Here is an 18,786-nt window from a genome sequence, read left to right on the forward strand (position 1 = left end):
TAGTTAATTTTGATGTACAAATAATATTTTTTATTAAAATATCAGATATATTCATGCCTAAGGCACGTTTATAGTTGTTTATGAGGAATGCAAGCAAACATCTAGATGGAAAGGGGGCTGCTATTCTTAATATTATATAAGATAATTTATCAACCATCAACCGTAATTAATTAAAAGTTTAAAACCATACCAAGATTATTTTATCTCTGACCACCAGCCACCAATAATTTAATATTTTAATGGCTTCATACGTATTGTTCTCTACCTAAGATTGTCACATTAATTATTAGATAAATATGATCTCTTTCATAGAAACATCTTTTTGTAATACAAAATGCAGCTTCTTTGTAATTATATTATCCCTCTATGCATTATACATGTACCAAAAAGAAGGGGAAAAAAAAACTTTTTTTCTTTTTTCTTCTCTGGAAGTGGCAAAATGTAAATTCTTAGTCTTCCTTTATATTGACCATATTTTAAAAAATATTTGTTATTTATAAATATAAATTGGATAATAATATTATATTTTTATCTAAATATCACATTTTATTGTTAAATTAAATATAACACTTCTTAAATAATATAAATATATATTAGCACTTTTTTTTTAATCACGTGTATTACACACACTATAAGTTCAATATAACTTCAGAGAGTATTTTTCTAACACAAAAATCAAAGAATAGGTGATAAAGAGAAGTGGGAAATGATATGATGTAAGCATATATACTAATACATGTTTTGCATAGGATATTTATTCTTTTCATATCTTCTTAAAGAACGCAATACCTCCATCTTTTATACTTATAATTAAAGCAAATTATTTAAGGTGATTAAAGTCATCAACTAACATTATACTACCAATAATCTGAATTTTGTGTTGGACGTTTGTCCTAGTTATTGGACCCCATCTTTTCTGCTTTTATGACAATTATTTCAGAAAACAATTACAAAGGTGGTTTTATTCCGCTATGTCTACTTAATATTTATATCTTTTGTTGGTGGACTTCTTCCACCAAATAAGCCTCTCATGTTGATCAAGCCCCTCTACTTTTTCTTAATTAATTAATTAATTTGAAGTTTATTCAAATATATTCTCTTTTTGTGCTATAGGGATGAAATTTTCCAAGTTGGCTTGCTGTTATGAAGCATTTTAAATTAGTGTGAATAAAATGATGCTATAAGGTAGGAGAGACTAATTGGGTGAATTGGCTGGTTTCAATTGTTTAGTAGTTAATTATTTTCATCTTACTTTATTGATAGTCAATAATTAATGGAGTGATTTTCCCACTCCTAAAATTGATGTCACTCTTCTTTTGCAAATTTTTGAAATTATTTTTCATTTTTATAATTTTATTTTTTATAAATTTTTCTATTGAACATAATTTGAAAGTGACTTATAATAAAATGAGTGAAATGACAAAATCATTATTTTATATATACGTTAGTTTGAGAGCACCGGAATATGGAAGTATGGAACCTCTACCACCAAGTCTTGTGGACAAATCCAAAATGGGTCACTGATATTTAATTAACCTAATAGAATGCCAAAACTGACTGAGAAAAAACTAAACAATATACATTATAGTATATGTGAAATTGACGTTATATATTATATACCCAAAAAAAATGATATCTGAACAACTATTTTAATTTTTTACATAGAAAAACAAGTAGTTGATCATATTGAAATAGTTGGCAATTCATGTAAGTAACTTTCAGAAAAGGTTGTAATGGTTTTTTTTTCCCTAAAGAAAAAAGCCTTGCATAATGGTTGTCTAGAAACCATATTGGTTATCCAAGTCTTATTATATAATATAAGATCCGTAGAAAAATCATGTTCTTTCAGTGAAGGAACATATTGATTTGAAATGTCCATTTATACCAACTTATGCATGTTCAAAGGCACATGGGGATTGAAAATATATAGAGAGGTAAGTAAGATAATTATATTGTCATTAACAGGTTCGTAATTTAGGTGTCTACGTAACTACTAGCTATAGTTCAGGTTCAAAGTGTTTGGACCTAATATGCTATTAGATGACATCAGAAATTACTGTGAAAAGAAAGTAATGGAGCTTTTAAAATTGGCCTTGTAAATGGTAGGCAACGATTTTTACTTCCTTCCAACCCTTTGAAAATTATGATTTTACCAAAAATTACTTTGAAGAAGCAACAAGAAAACAAAATGTATCATTGTCACAATTGTTTGAGTCTCAATTAAGCTTGGAATGAGGCTAACTTGGTTTGGAAGCCTGAAAATAATAATAATATCCAACACCTCATTTAAAAAATAAATAAATAAATCAATGAAGCTTAGCAACCTTTACCTTCTCCATGACCTTTGAGGACATAATTTTTTATTAAGAATTAAATGTGGCTATGCAAATAAGATGAGTGCGAGAATTTGAGATTAAAAAAAATTGAAAAGATGTCAATTTATTTCCTCCAATTGAAAATGCAAAAGTACAGCATGAGGGGGCAAGAAATGTAAAGGAAACACATTAAGAAAACGCCAGAGTTTAAGGGCTCCAACACAAGACAAATTACATAAAGCACTAAGCAACTAGCACAATTATGTATGACAAATGCAGCTGAATAGAAACCACATGATGAACAACCAAAAGCTTAACCCTTTCTTAGGTGGAACATCACTTTTTCTTTGATGGATGCCATTCCATCAATAGAGTAAACTAAAGTACCAATGTTTGATCTGATTTAGCTAAGCACAAGTTTAATGTTTTATCCAGGTCTCATAAAGATGAGGAATAAAGATAGAAACAGAAAGCTAGCCTTTTAGTCCAATCTTAAGTATCTTTACTAAGGAAACTTACACTTGGAATTCCTGATAAAGATTCATCAATGTGAAGAGTTCCCCCCACAAAACACTGTGAAGTACTTGCCGCTGTTTCTCAAATCAGAATTGTTAAAGAACAATTAGGTGGGAAATTGAGATCGTTGGTTAGTCCAAGATATTGTTGTGTAACCATAACGATTCTAAGTAAAACCCTTCAATAGAAAGCATAACCACATCTAAAAGAGATCAAATAATAGATGTGCACTAGAGAAGCGTGTAAAGGAAGGGTAGCATCAATGTCAAGGACTCGTTTAAGGAAAAATTATACTGTGTATCCAGTATAAAATTAATTATTCAACTTCACATTTCATCCAACAATAAGCAAAAGAACAATTGTTAGGATAGGATACATTATAGATCTACATACCTTAAAGAAGAAAAAAAAAAAATCTAAATCTTTGGTCAATACTTGTTTTTGAGTGCAAACCTGACATCGATACATGGGACATTCTCAACCCTCATTGGAGAAGGCATATGTATATAGTTGTACATATTCTCAAATGTATATGTATCATTATCACCAGAGAAAAATGGTGATCCAATATCCATCAGCTTCTGCATCATGCATTATAGATCATTGTTGACGTTTGACACGAGGCAACAGAGCAAGAAGAATCTTTTTTCTTGGTCCCTGCAACTCAAACAGCATTCGTAAGACAAATAAACTTGCAGATGCACACAGAACAAGAGAATTTAAATTTCCAATATATAGTTGTTTTGGAGTAGCCCGTAACAAGCTACTATGAATTAACGCATATCATAATAAGCAAGAACAGGTGAACAACAACAAACAATGTCATGCAGAATACATAGCTAAGAAATTTACTCACAATTCCAGTAACTGAACTCATGCCAAAGTATCATTGATAGACATAACAGTGTACATTAATCCATACATATTACGTGAGGTTTAATTTAAATTCCAAGCTCAATTGTAACAGGACCTGAACATGGCAATAAATGAAAAAAAAGATAATTACCATTGGAATTCCAAGCTCTTTGAGGTCATTTTCCCTCATCTGCTTCAATGCAGTCATATCAACCTGCATAAAATATCAGTGGGCAATATTAGCTCCAAGCTAGATAGAACCTAATCCAGGGTAATGCAGGGAAATAAAAAGTATTCAGTCCTGTCATTAGTATATTTCAAAAGGAAGAAGTATACAAGACGGTGCTCAACTAATATACAGGAACAAACTTATGACATAATGTATATTACTATTTCATTGATTCCATGTCATGAAAAGTTAATATAATCAGAAGCAAAACGAGAAAGAACCATGTCAAGAGGCAAGAAACTGCATAAAAATATAAATTCTATAGCAAAGGATTAAACAGTCAAAAGATCCTCTGATATCTAGTCTTCTCCAATCATTTTTCAGGGTTACCACTTTCGCAACCATAGCATAATTCCAACATTTCATCCAACATGTTACAATTAAAAACAGAAATTTATTTTGAAAAACAAGATACCAGGATAATTCATCATGTAAATAATAAATAAATCACATACTTCCTCAGCCTTGAAGAGAATTGCATATTTTGCGAGCCCCAGTGCATTTAACAGGCCATCAACAGTTTGGTAGGATTGCTGTTCATTGCCCTACATCGTAACCAGTGACAGCAATTTCAGTACAAGGTTTATAATTGTTCCATTCATAGAATTTGACACAAGCAAAAACGCATCTGCTTCTGCTTAGTACTGAAACTCCAAAAGTGCAAAAGTTCAATCTTCCGACTGACAATAATTATAAAAGCTTATATAAAATTTCAGCATTCAACTTCAAGCCCAGAGACCATTCTAATTCATATGTAAGATTGACCCATTTGTTTGATAGGAAAGATCACAGAAAAACACAAAAATCAAGTGTATCAATAATGCTTTCTATCAGAAGAAAAGAAAGAAAATCAATATTGACATTAACTTTTGAAAGGATGCTTGCATTTCTAGCTTCATGTATAGAATAAGATCATTTTTGGGTATTCAAGCTTTCAGAAGATCATAAATTGGTATAATATCAACCAAACCCTTACCCCATTAAACAAGGACCAGAAAATTTCCTGATAAACTAAGGGCTAACAACAAAGAAATCCACAATTTTAGGTCATTAAACAGTCATGGATGATAGTAGGTTCTGACACAGATTTATTTCAGCATACTATGCTGAGACAGCTAATGAGCTCAAATTCCAATTCTATAATTCTAGCAACAGCGAGACCAGAACTTTACCCTTAAATTGAAACCAGGATTAACAGAGAGGTGCTTGTCTTTTATCCAAAAAGAGGGTACTTGTATCAAAATACACAGCAAGGTGCAGAAGTAACAGTTCCAACCCAGTATATCATAAATTAGTAATTGATTTGAATCACCCAAGATGTAATAATTTGCTGTGATACTGTTGTTACAAAATGCAAGGCAATAGTTAGAAAATCTTTCTATATAAAGCCCCACATCACAGGCATTTCCATTTTCCAGTCAGTACTCAGAGCAACACCCAAAATGTCATAAAGTTACTAAAAAAACGAAGCATATGCAACAGCCACAAGGCACAAGAAAATAAAAAAACACAATCAAGAATTCATGATATCTAGCAGATGGTCATGACACACGCTTCCAAGCAAAATAAAGGAAACGGTGAAGTATTAAGCATAAAGGAAAATGAAACTCACCACATATGCAGTCCTTTGAGCAATGCTGCTTGATGGAGGAATTTGGCCAAGAAAAGATGCCCCAGGCTTAGCCGTTACTGAAGGCAATGTGGAAATTGTGGAGCATGCCATCATAGTGGAAGGTGCAGCACTTAGAGGCCTTGTAGCCCTTGTAGACTCGAGAACATTCCTAGTTACACGTGGAACTTGCCTGACACCATCCATTGTCTGGTTTGATGGCCTCCTCTGCAACTCTTCTGCATTTCTTCGAGGTGAAATTGCATGGGATGTGCTAGGAAACCCATCAGGTGATCTTTGTCTTGAAAGATTATGATCTAATGACCAAGGAGAGTAGGAGCATCTCATGGATTCCATCTGTGTTAAATCATTAGAACTTCTAGCCAAATGCGTTTGCCTGGGCATGCTTGACTCACTTGGCTCAGGCATGAGCCGGCTGGAATTAACACGTGTTGACAGAGGGTGAGCCTTCAACAGTTTTTCACGGAGGTCTATGTTCCTTTTAGACTGTCTAGATGCACTTTTTCGCATGAGCTTTAATCGAAGATCATCTTTGCCAATTCGCCTATCTAAGTAAATTGACAACAGCATGGTTATAAATTTCAAATTAATCAATGGAGGAATATTAGAAGGAAAAGAATTCACTGCTGAGGGACTTTACTACCATGTAGCCCATTTGACATGCCTATATAGCCTCGATGTCTGCATCAAAATAAGAATAGAATCATCAACAGAAGCAATTGCTGTTTAAAATTGAACCTTATACTGAACAACTTGGAGAAGTAGGTAGGCTAGTCCGAGTCTAACACCAATCATTAGAGTTTCGAAATGAAAACCTATTACTTTTTTTCCTGATTTAAACTGCCTACGCATATATTATTCATGGTGAATTTACAGAACAATCAAAGAATACAGTAGTGAAGTAATACATTCTTTATTCTCCTCACTATGCGGGGTGCCCACATCCGATATCATACTAGCGCTACTGATACCAGGCGAATAGCAAACATACCTTTTATTGCTGCTGAGTTCATTCCCATACCACGAGGAACTGTCAGCATTATTTCCGAGCCTGTCTCTTGCAGATCTCTTCGTCCCAGCAGAAGCATATGAACCTGAGAAAGAAGCATCTGTTGCTGATACATCCCTCTTCACAACCTAAATTCAAATGCAAAATAGATAGGCTCATTAGTATAAATGAAGTTATGCCGAATATAAAATAAAATGTGAAAAATAAGAGTGAGAACTGAGAACATGAACATTTTCTCCTCTAACAATCATAAACACAGAATTTAAAATAAAAAATCATCGATAATATCATAGAAGGTGTATCACTTTCGATAGAAAGCATCGTTCAATTGAGTAAGTAGAAAGGAGCCAATTCAAAGAAAAAACAGGGGGAAAATGAAAAGATAAAGAAAGTTCAGCTAAAAGCAAAGTAGCACAAAGTACTCAAATCAGTTCATTTTACACAAATCAAAGACTTAGAAGTTGTTCCAAAGTTTTTGACACGATTACCTGACCGCTACGCCCAAGAGTAATGGTAACCCGGCCCCTGGAAGTATCAGACATAGCGAAAACCACCGAACCCTAACTTCACAAAACGAATTCAAGTGAAAAATCTTTCATCGGTTACGAATACCCGCCAATTCGACCGCGAAGCATGAAAACAATAATGGAGCGAGCGAGAAAATCAAGCAGATACGTCCCTGATCCCGTTAAAGTTGAAGGTTGAAAACCTTTCAAGGCTTTGTTCGGAACCGAAACGCGTATGGAGAGAGAGAGAGAGAGAGAGAGAGAGAGAGAGAGAGAGAGAGAGAGAGAGAGAAGGAGAGAGAGGGAGAGTGGGGGAATTAGTTGTGGCGGAACTGAGCTTAAAGTTCGGTGTGTTCTGCTGTTGAACAGTAGCCGTTGGGGTTCGGAGCTGGGAGGAGGTCTGTTGTGGTGGTGGATAGTAGAGACTGGAGATTAATCGGACGGCGTCGTCGGGAAACTGAGGCCACCGCCTTGTCGACCGAACGTCGTTCGGAACGCCGTTGAAAGTATAGCGACAAGCGGGATGCGGTTCTCAAGAGAAGAGCGTTCAAAAGGTATGGCGTTTCGGGAGTAGAGAAGCCCAATTAGGCCCAAACAAAAGTACTTCAATGGGCCTTTTATTGCCCAAAAGACGGGACTTTATATTCTTTTTAACTTAGGATATTTCATGACCAAAAAAAAAAAAACTTAGGATATTTGTTTAGGGTCTAGGGGGTGTATAATCCTTCTGATAAAAAAATAAAAAATAAAAGTTAGGATATTTGTTCGTCCGAAACAAGTGTTAGATTCAAAATTCATTTTGGCAACAATTTATTAGTCAGCGTCCAACAATAAACTTTTAAATAAAATTCAGATAAGCGATAAATTAGTTATTGATCTATTGAGTTGAGAATAGCACAGAAAACAAAAAAAAAAAAGCAATAAAAGGTATGTTTAGTTAAAACACTAAATCACAAAACCCTTATTCTATTGTCTAGTTAAATCTTATATTTGAATGAATATTAAAACATGAAATGTGCAAATAATTATTTTAACTATCATTAGACAAAATTTAATTAGATATTAGTGTAAAAGTATAAAATATTAAGAGGAAAAATGCATGGAAATTTTTTCATATTATCAATACGTATTTTAAGGATTTAATTTTCTTGCTGTGCGGAAAAAAATTTTATTAGGTTAAAACAAAACATATTTAGTGTAATGCTTTAGTGGGGGATGTTTCTAGTATAAAACCATATCAGCACAATCAATACGGCAATACCAACTTAAAATATTTATTTACAACCTGTGAACGTACCTATATTAATCTACAATTTTATTTATGTTATGGTTTCAACATAACTAACATGTAATAATAATCAATATGAGATTATTAAAAGATAACATATTCTTTAATCTCATGATCACGATCATGATCCTTAGTTCAGATTCTGAATGCAATAAAGTCAAAACTTTATAAATTTTTATTCCCCGTTCCGTGGATTAATATAGACAATTGTAGAATGGGGAAGTATCAGATGCCATGACTTGAAAGCAAACAGGCAACTCAAAATATGAAGATTGATAACTCATAAAGATCTAACATCGAGAAGGCCTATCATAAGTTGGCGGAAGAGAAGGACAGTTCTCATTCATGTTGGCATATGGCTCTAAGGTGTTGTAGCCCGGCAGCTCCATCCTGTATTCCCCGAGAATCTGGCAGAACGGAAGCCGGTCATTCTCATTGTTGCACCAACTCGGCAGGCGTGTTTGGTTGTCCTCAAAAATTTTGAGCATGTATGCATCCCGAATCTGCAAATGTGACAATGAAGAATCATAAGAAAAACTGAATTAAGCCGACTCATGGTGAGGGTCCATTCAAACAAGTCATTGAGACAAGGTGTGGCTTACAGTGAACTCGGTTACTTGAATGGAGCTAGAGACAGGACCGAAAATTCCAGCTGCTTTATACATTGAAAGAATGAAGGCAACACATGTTGTTGATTTTCCATCACTATATACCCATTCATCTTGCTCTGGTGTGGTCAGTAATTGATCAAAAGGTATCCCCCGCTTCTCGGTCTCTACTATAATATCATGCAAATCCAAACCCTACAAGCATACAAAAGTCAGAGGTTTCATGAACTTTCAAAGAAGTAGTAGCAGCCTACATATTGTTGAGTAAAATATGCCACCAGATATCATGTGATCTAAAAACAAAAGTGCTTGCAATATTCGGTAGAATTTTATTTGCCCGTGAAGGGATGCCCAAACTTGTAAGAAATTATATTATATAATTTATAGTTTATACAAATGACATATCCTATCCGACCACTGATGTGATGCAAAAAAAAAAAGCCAAATACAAAAAAGGTTAAGAAACTTGAAAAGATTTCAGCAACAAAAAATGTATTTGGGTATCAAACCAGTTTGAGCTTTCATGAAGATTACAATACCCTAGAAAGATTATGTATCCCATATTAAATAAAATAACATGCTAAATTAAAAAGCATGTAAATTTTCTTCTTGAATGTTTTACTATTACTAACAAGAAACAGAAACAAACTTGAAGGTCAATCCAAAACTTAAATATGAAAGTGTAGTTTCTCTTCTTGTTTTGACTGAGAATTGTTCCCATTAAAAAATTAAATAATACATACCTCAGTTCCTAACCGCTTATTCAATGCTTCATTCCACATATTTGCAGAATAAGCTGGTTGCAATCTAGTCCACATAGACATGACAGAAATTACCTGCAAAAAGGACATGTTTACAATAAGATTATCATAGCAATAGAAGTCTAAAATAAATCTTAACAAAAAATAAATTATAAGTTTATGTGTTTTTGCTCGAGATCCACATGGATGAATGAAGGGTAGAGATTAGTTGCTTCATCAGCTGCTAGCCTCAGCACACACTAATAATGAGAAGAACAAACTTTTTCTTGTAACATGGAAAGGAAAACATGCATGTAACACTAATGAATAAATGCAACACCAACATAATTCTCGATGCAGTGTTGATACATAGTCCTTCATTCCCATTGTCATCTTTTTGGGTATCAAATAATAAGTTAGTTTGCAAGAGATACAATTTCATAGAAATTTTAACTAGGGTAAAGTATATTTTTTATCCTTGAAACAAAATAAAACTTAAGGATATTTTTAAAACTTTTGACAAACTTCAAGGATAAAAAATATACTTTACCCTAGTTAAAATTTCTTTGAAATTGTATCTCTTGCAAACTAACTTATTATTTGATACCCAAAAGTTTTATTTCTTCCCTAGACTTAACTACTTAGTGGCGTTTGTTTCAAGGTTAAGAAATATATTTTAAGGAATTATATTCTTGGGACTATTATACCCAAGTATTAATTTAAAAAAAAAACTTAGCTATTTAGTACTACAAATAATTGGGAATTGTTTTAAAATTCCCAATAATAAATTAAGATACATTTGTTTTATTATACATATTCATAGAATCGATTCTTAAATTATTAAAATAACCCCAATATCACTAAAAGGATGAGCTTATTATTGTCATTTGCTTGACATGGGAATACCAAATACCCACCTTTTTGAATGGGAATAAAATTTTATATTTTAGATAAAAAATTATTCCCACAAATTAGATTTTGAAACTTCAAATAAACATGGGACGAATATGTTTCCATGCACAATTCCCATAAATAAATTGAAACTCTTTGAAACAAACGCCTACTTAAGGTTCAACTTTACTTTTCACAATCATAGGAGCTTAATTGTTTCATAAATTTTTACCCCCAATGCCTTGTTCAATTGCATACTTATGACGTATGAATAACAAATAAGGAAAGGTTAATACCAAGTGAGCATCAAGAGGAGGAGGATAGTTTTCAGCTACAGTGTCGATCCAACTAAATATCATATTATGATAGCCGTATGGCTGGCCAGACATGCTCCGAGCATACTCCCATGCAGCAGTGGAGTTAAATTTTGCACGCATTTCTGGATGCAAGGGGAGCAGGGCAATCTGTGGATTGGAATTATCTTTGAGAGCCAATTCCCACCATTCATCCCATGGAATTACCACTATTATTTCTTCACCCTAAAACAAAGAAAGATTGTGCTAAGATTAATTACAATAGAATGGAGGCAAGTTACCACCCCTTGTATGTGTACTATCTCTGTGCGTACCTTCTCATTCTCGTGCCCTGATTCACCAACCCACAATTTGCCCATTTCATCCTTCAAACAAACTGCCGTATGACCAGCAAACGAACCAGTTACCCATTTTTCCAGAGTCTCAAAACCTCCCCACCTACCACGAATTTTTGACACGGCTAAGAAGTCTCCTGAATGAACATCTGCAGGATCAATAGTTGCACGCCAAGGCTGACTACGTTCCTCAAATGTAGCTCCCATGTGTTTCTTCAGGAAATCTAAGTTGGCCTTCTGACCCCACACAGAGTTCGAGAAGAGGGGCACAACATCGATTAGAGAAAGCAGGGTTCCCAGCATCCCTGATGGCATGAGAAACACAGAAACCCCATGCTGCTTTACCTGTTCAATTCAGTAAGAATATTCCAATGTTGAAATTAGGATGCAACATGCCACAATAAGATTAGAGGAAAATAGAGCCAAAAATTACTACATATTCCAATTCGGCAGGCTCTTCCCATGAATCAAACTTCAAGGTGTGCTCTCTTGAAGAGAAGTAGTAGTCCCATGTAATCCTGTAGGGAGTTGCAAAAACATAAAGATCCATGCAGGTCCAGCTATGTGCGCCATCTGTCTACAAATAGAACAAAACTACTTTTCACCAAAACTGAAAAGGAAACTTACAGGCCAAGCCATATTAGTAAACAAAAGAAAGCAGAAAGTGGAAATTTCCAATCAAACAATTCAACCTACAAGCTTCCATCCAAAAATCTACTGACATTGCCCTACCAGTTGCACCAAGCATCAGCAAATAGTAGATAAACATGCTCACAGTCACACTGAAATTGAAATAACACAAGCTATGCAGTTACAACAACAATAACAAGAATTCTTCACAAAGTGACATGATTCCAACTACTATCCAAATGTATTATATTTCAGTGAGTTAGACAAAAAATAATTAAAATATCATGGAAAATTTGACAGTTGTTTATTCAAAAAAAATTGAAAATACTAAGTTTTTCATCCTTCTAACACAAAATTTAAAAAAAAAAAAATTTGAATACACAAACATGGCATAATGTAAAATGATAACCGAACTGTTTTATAGAACAAGAGAGGGAACCTTGAGATGGAGAACGCCACCACCCAAACCAGGTTGATCGAAGTCAGAAGCGGTGACCTTAAGCTTGGCGGTGTTATCATAGAAGCAAGCACCTTTCCACTGAATGCTGCCATTGGAGGGAGTCACGGAGCCCACAAAATACGGCAACAAATCGACGGCGCTGTGGAACGTGTTTAGAACTGGCCACGATATGCCACGTGGCAGAACGGGAAGCACGTCGTTCACTCTAAACGGCATCTTCAGCGCATTCCCCAAACCCAAACCACCAATCCCTAACCCTATTATCCATATCGCAAGAAAACACACAACGCGATCAAACACAAACATTGCAGCTCCGATCAATAGAGCAAGGGATATTTTGGGAATTTCGGGTTTTGTGCTGAGTAATTCAGATTTCAGAGCGGATTATTGACCAGATTCTATTATTGATTCATTGTGGATGGGGGGGGGGGTTTGGGGATTCGGAATCGGAATCGGAATTTTTGCTGGGAGTTGGTTTTGGGAACTGTTGCTGGGACACGTGGCTAGCAGGGGATGATGGGGAGTCGCTGACGGTTGAAACTTGCGACCTAGTATTGTTGACTTTTTATGAAAGCCAGTATTGCCACCTTTCCTTTTTTTATTGCTACGGATAATGGGCCAAATTGCGATCCACTTTCTTCTAACATGGATTATGGAGATGCAGGATTAGGCCCAAATATATTTGGGCCAAAAATTCTGACCAAAATGAGGTCCAAAATTGATAGGGTACTTTCCTTCTTTCTTCCCTATCATGATTAATAGAAACCATGAATACAAAAAAAAAAAAAAAAAAAAGACACTTGGACGCTCAAAAATAATTTTAATTTTTTTAAACCTAAAATTTTGATTTACTTTTTCAAATTTAAATTCTCTTTATCATTTTATTATTGTGATTTTGAAATTTTAATCATTTAAATAAAAAATTAAAAACTCTAGCATTATATATTGATGTTGACATAGTGACATATATCTTAAAGAAAAGAACATCGACACGGACACATCATAGGGGGAGAAAAGAGATAATGATTAACGACTAGTAATTTCTTAATTAATCAAAAATTAAGAAGCTAACAATAAGCATATTCTTGACCATAAGTTTCCTTTCCTCTTAACTAATTTGATGTCTTTTAGCGAAAAAGTGTTTGGCCCTTTTTCTTCGTCTTCAATATAAAGAGAAAAAATAAATCGTATCTATGATAATGTCATGACATTTTTTTCTTCCTGGTCAAGAATCCTATCAGAACTTTAAACAGTACACTGCATTACTTTAATAACACTTTTATTTTATTAAAAGGCCATTGATTGGGGTCCATTTTTATGTTCATAATCCTAAACAGTATACCATATATAATATTATAGCATATCTTTGAATTCTACCACGAGAATCCGATATCTCTTTCCATTGTTTGATTTGAAAAGATGAAGGATGCTCCCAACTTTTTGTTGTTTTCTCATCCAATTTCACATACCCATGAACATGCTTTGATTACACATGTTCGGTAAAGTGAGATCCAAAGTTCCAATGATATTGATATAGTACAACCAAATAGAAAAGATTACGCAAATCACAATCAAATTTTTGCACAAGAAGATGCCAAATCTTGGGGGAAAGCAAATAAAATACCTACTATTCGGTGGATATCCCTCTAATTAATTTTTTTTATATATAATATATTTATTTTAAATCCTTCACAAAACGGCACCTCCTAATTGTTATTATATAGCTTAATTGTCCTTGATTCTATTGACTATTTGAGCCTATAATTATTAATGGGATATAATCCAGAAAGTTAGTTTAGTTGGTTGAGCATAATATTCATGCGTTACAAATATAAAAATCCAAGCAAAGTTTTAATTCCCCAAAGAAAACTAAAATATCTACAAATAATACTAGTACTTGATTCTTAAGTATATAATAGAAGGTGAGATTTTGGTTGACTAATTAGGAGAGTCGACTAACTAAATATAAATTAGGTTTCCATGGCTCTACCTTGACGTTATTAGTATCATATGCTTTTGGTTTTGCTTAAAAGAAAAGGTCAAACCAATTATTTTGGTTATAGATATATGTATTGTTTAATTTATTTTAATATATATTTTATATAAATAATTATTTTAGTAGTTAATTTTTTAAATACACATAATATGGTTAAAAAAATTATTTTGAATCTTGCTAACATTACATATGTTCTAAAAATATATTTTAATAGAATAATGCTAAATAATTTTACTTTTTTAGTTAACACCAGTCAATTTTTTTAAATTATTTTGTTTATTTTAAAATTTATTATATATTATAAATTTTACAATCAAAATATGTCACACGTCACTTTTTTATTGTAATTGAAATTAAATATTTTTTTTTAAAATTAAGGAATTCTCCCATCTTCCTTACTAATTTTACAATCAAAATGTGTCACATGTAATAAATATTATTTTAAAAAGTAAGTATAAAAATTAATTATTCTATTTGTGCAATAAACTAAACAGTTAACACCTAATTAAATGTAAAAATATACACGTTAAATAGTTTTAAATTTTAGATAACAAATGTTAAAATTAATTATTAATAAAAAATTAGACTTTTTTATATAAAATAATAACTAAAAATCTTATTATTTAATTTTTTATCTACAGATGCCTTGGTCTTCTTAGCAAGAGATTTTTGTCAATTTACGACTTTTTTTTTTGTAAAAGTAATTTGATTTTATAAATCTTTTGGATCATGCGTAATTTATACTGTCAAAATAAAGTGGACCGTAGTTTTAAAAAATTTTAATTCCCGTAATATTATTACTGGTAAAAGTACTAGTTATTATCAAATTTTAAATTCAAATTTTGAATTAATTAAATTAAATCATGATTTTAAATTTTTTTATTTACATTATTACTTGTTCTTAATTTATAGGACAACCATGATTTAGAAGGTGACTTGGGCAATGGTGGAAACAACAAAGTTCTGCAGCACAGACCAAAAGACCATCTCTCACAGTGACAAAACTCTGGAATGCCGCTGTCCCCTTTCCCTGCAGCCCGTGCAGACGCAGCGCAGTCACACCCATCCGTTTCCGTGACCTTCCCATACTGCCTCCATTTCTCCCATTCACGTGTATAGGAGCGTCGCCACCGCAGTTGTTTTCTTGCTGTTTTTGCTCCCCTCTTCCCTAGCAGTGTTGCTATGGTGTCGCGTCACCCTCTCGTAGAGTTGTCGTGGTGTCGCTGCCGGCTGTTGCTGCGCGAGTGATGCCATCGCATGCGTTCCCCAATGCACCACTGCGGCTGTCTCGTGATGTCCCGTTGCCGTCCTCTATTCGCTGTCGTGGTTCTCCTCCTCCTCCTCTTTTTTTTCCCTTTTCGGATGTGGATGTTCATTTTATTAAGTATGTGGATGGTTATTTTTATTCTAAAGTGGATGTTCATTTAATTTAGATTGGATTTAAGTAGATACAATGAAATATGTTGGATGTTCATTTTACTAGGTACGTGGATGGTTATCAATTAAACTCTTAGCCATCAACTAACCTTTCGAAGCAGCGACCAGCGATGACACTAAGAAGCTCGGCGGTGAGCTTGGTGTCTAGTGAGGAAGAGAGCGACGCTAGTGGGAGGATGGTTAGCGAAGCAGCAATGGCGCCCACGAGCTCGACGGCAACGATGATGTTCGGCTGGGAAGAGAGCGACGCCTGTGCGAGTGCTGGTTACGGAAGCAGCGACGACGCTGAAAAGCCAGGAGCGACGATCATATCCGATGAGGAGAGAGCAACGCTAATGGGGAGCTGGTTGGGGAGCAATGTCGCTGATAGAGTTTCCAGAGGAGGCAACAGCAGCAGCAAATGGTTAAAATTTAAAAAGATAAAGTAAAAAGATTTTTTATTACTTAATTTAGGTGATTTTTTGTTTTATCTTCGATGGATTAAGAAATCATCCTATTGTTCACGTTATTCAGATTTCTATTATCTACCTAACATAACTCTTTTAACATGGCAAAACCATATTAGGAGAGAGAGAGGCTAGCTAGGGTTTGGTTTAATTATTAATTTAGTTTGTTTTGGTCCACTCGGTTTTAAGAAGGGCGCACAGCCGCACACTGCCCACCATAGTGATTTAATTTTTGTATATGAGATGAGTAAGCAACTAAGCATGTATATGACACACAATCCATCATATTATAGACTTGTAGCAACAATAATCCATATAATTAAGGATTTTCATGATCTGCTCCTATGTGGTTGGAACTTGGAATTGGAAAGCACTAGTTTGGTTTCACAATTGAATTCTTTATTATTTGGTTGAGTAGTCCTACATACATTATGTTTTTTTTTTTTTTTAACTATCCATTTGGGCATTTTGATCCCCCATTATCTCTCCTAGCATTTGTATATAAGGAAAATATTTATATTTTAATAGGAACTTGAAATGCATACTATATCTTTTTAATAAGTAATTAAGTATAGATACTATATCTTTTCACCATTATTAGTTTAATTTTATATTACACTTTTAAATTTGTCATAAGGCCAACAATAGAAAATCAACAATGATAGATGTGATGACTATACGCAAAGCCAATTTCATGTGTATCATTGTTGCTATAATAAATTAAACTATATGTACATATTCTTTAAGAGTGAACTATAAAATTTGTTCAAAACATAATAGAACTTATTATATAGAGTTCCCCTTTAAATATATTTTAGCCCGAATATATATACCAAGTGTATGTGATGTTCTTATTTTTATATTTAGATCTTTTAAAAAAAATATAAATGTTAAGGTTTTTATGTAAATAAGAAAAAGGGGTTTCTTGGTTATTATGTATATACAAATTCTTCATAAGCTATTACAGGTTATAACAATTTAGGAACAAAATAAACACTACTAATCATTCATAACTGCTGCAGCGCCTAATCTAACAATTGTTGTTGTTGTTTTTTTTTTTTTTTAAATTACTGTTTTTAAAGTTCCACTTTAAACAATAATCTACATTCGTGTTTCACAAACTATTATATATTGTGTGAAATAAATATGATATCCATATATAAAGCATAGAGAACTCCACTTCTGGAAAATGATGATCATTGAGAGGTGACAAAATTACAAACACCACATGGAGTAGTGTTGGCCTATGCTGCATCGAAATAGACATAAGAGGGTGTTTGTTTCTATCAACTTGGTAATCATATAATGGATAATATAGATCATCTTTGCCGCAATATCTTTGTTTTTTAATGCCAATGGCTATTTAAAAAACTATGATAAATGCATAATAGAATTCGATATGAAAGAAGTGGGTGCAGATTCGCTTTATTTATTGGTCCACACAATTTTACCCGATATGTTCATAACATGTAGCAAATCAAATGTTGGGAGTGGTGGTGATGCATGGTCATATAATAACTTCAATTTGACTTCGCCTAATTAAATATGACACAAACCAATTAAAACCAGTTTAATTTTTATATAGTAAAGATTTGGGTTAGATTCTTGCATCACCGTATCAAATCAGTCCTTTTACATTTTTTTTTGGAATAACAAATACTCTTATCCTTTAAAAAACGATATGATAGGATAATATTGCTTCTGAATGGCATTATTTTAAGTATTGAAGATTCTAAATCACTATTCTCTATAACAAAATCCTTAATATATCTCGAGGTCAGGATAAGATAAGATTGAAAACAAGGTATCAAGTGAGTTGTTGGAATTTTTATTTTTGTTGAAATGATTGTGAAAAAGTTTTTTTTTTTTTTTTAATTTTTTTCTGTCTTATCAAAATTCGAAGGATTTGAATTTATTCTCGTAGTAGTAGATTGATTTTCAAAGTATGCTACATTTATATCTACTCATATTGATTGCACTGCAAAAAAAGCAGCACGGCTATTTTTAAAAAATGTGGTGAAGTACAGGAGATTACCTAAGAGTATCATTGGTAATCGAGATCCACACTTCAAATGATGACTATGGACAGAGTTGTTCAAACTTCTCGGATCGGAACTTCACTTCTCGACAAACTTCTATCCTCAAATTGATGGACAGACGGAAAGAGTGAATGCCTTATCCGAATGTTATTTGAGACATTTTGTAAGCGCTAATTAATCAGAAGAATTGGACAAAACTCCTTGATATTGCTCAGTTCTCATACAATCTGCAAAGGAGTGAATCCACATAGAAGAGTTCATTCGAGATTGTGACCAGACAACAACCGTTTATACCGCAGTCTCTTTCTTCCTCTATCTTACTCAGGGAAGAGCCCTGAAACTTATCATATGATTAAGTCATGGAAAAAACAAGCAAATGTCACTCGTTCTTACTTCGACAAAGCTGCAATGAGGATTAAGAAATTGGCAGATAAAAAGAGGAGGCATACAAGCTATTAGGTGGAAGACAAGGTAATAATTAAACTTCTTCCACAGCAATTCAAAGCCTTTCGCAAGGTTATAAGGACTTAATTCGCAAATAC

At 33.5% G+C, this 18,786-nt stretch overlaps 2 protein-coding genes across 2 annotated transcripts; both read right to left on the reverse strand.

Moving 5' to 3' along the window:
- Nucleotides 1-3,107: 3,107 nt before the first annotated feature.
- On the reverse strand, nt 3,108-7,649 carry LOC107631434 (uncharacterized). The gene is made up of 7 exons (XM_016334877.3): nt 7,043-7,649; nt 6,537-6,682; nt 6,189-6,226; nt 5,528-6,093; nt 4,371-4,460; nt 3,838-3,900; nt 3,108-3,488 (listed from the first exon to the last, which is right to left on the reverse strand). The coding sequence occupies exons 1-7, from the start codon at nt 7,094-7,096 to the stop codon at nt 3,432-3,434; spliced, it is 1,014 nt and encodes a 337-aa protein (XP_016190363.1). The 5' UTR covers nt 7,097-7,649; the 3' UTR covers nt 3,108-3,431.
- Nucleotides 7,650-8,429: 780 nt separating this feature from the next.
- LOC107631432 (uncharacterized) lies at nt 8,430-12,941 on the reverse strand. Its single transcript, XM_016334876.3, has 7 exons — nt 12,306-12,941; nt 11,673-11,813; nt 11,216-11,581; nt 10,884-11,126; nt 9,700-9,792; nt 8,951-9,151; nt 8,430-8,851 (listed from the first exon to the last, which is right to left on the reverse strand). Exons 1-7 carry the CDS (start codon nt 12,630-12,632, stop codon nt 8,639-8,641), a joined length of 1,584 nt encoding a protein of 527 aa, XP_016190362.1. The 5' UTR covers nt 12,633-12,941; the 3' UTR covers nt 8,430-8,638.
- Nucleotides 12,942-18,786: the final 5,845 nt, after the last annotated feature.

Source organism: Arachis ipaensis, chromosome B3 (assembly GCF_059453495.1).
Source record: "Arachis ipaensis isolate K30076 ecotype BB chromosome B3, ASM5945349v1, whole genome shotgun sequence".
In the NCBI taxonomy this organism is placed as follows: Eukaryota; Viridiplantae; Streptophyta; class Magnoliopsida; order Fabales; family Fabaceae; genus Arachis; species Arachis ipaensis.

Excerpts from the sequence above, each read along its gene's own strand:
- LOC107631434 (XM_016334877.3), bottom strand. The coding sequence starts at position 7,096 with ATGTCTGATACTTCCAGGGGCCGGGTTACCATTACTCTTGGGCGTAGC. Across the intron at positions 6,683-7,042 it reads CTCTTGGGCGTAGCGGTCAG|GTTGTGAAGAGGGATGTATC; the intron begins GTAATCGTGTCA and ends ATTTGAATTTAG. Across the intron at positions 6,094-6,188 it reads CATGTCAAATGGGCTACATG|ATAGGCGAATTGGCAAAGAT; the intron begins GTAGTAAAGTCC and ends CAATTTACTTAG.
- LOC107631432 (XM_016334876.3), bottom strand. The coding sequence starts at position 12,632 with ATGTTTGTGTTTGATCGCGTTGTGTGTTTTCTTGCGATATGGATAATA. Across the intron at positions 11,582-11,672 it reads AGCCTGCCGAATTGGAATAT|GTAAAGCAGCATGGGGTTTC; the intron begins GTAGTAATTTTT and ends TGAATTGAACAG. Across the intron at positions 9,152-9,699 it reads ATAAGCGGTTAGGAACTGAG|GGTTTGGATTTGCATGATAT; the intron begins GTATGTATTATT and ends GTATGCTTGTAG.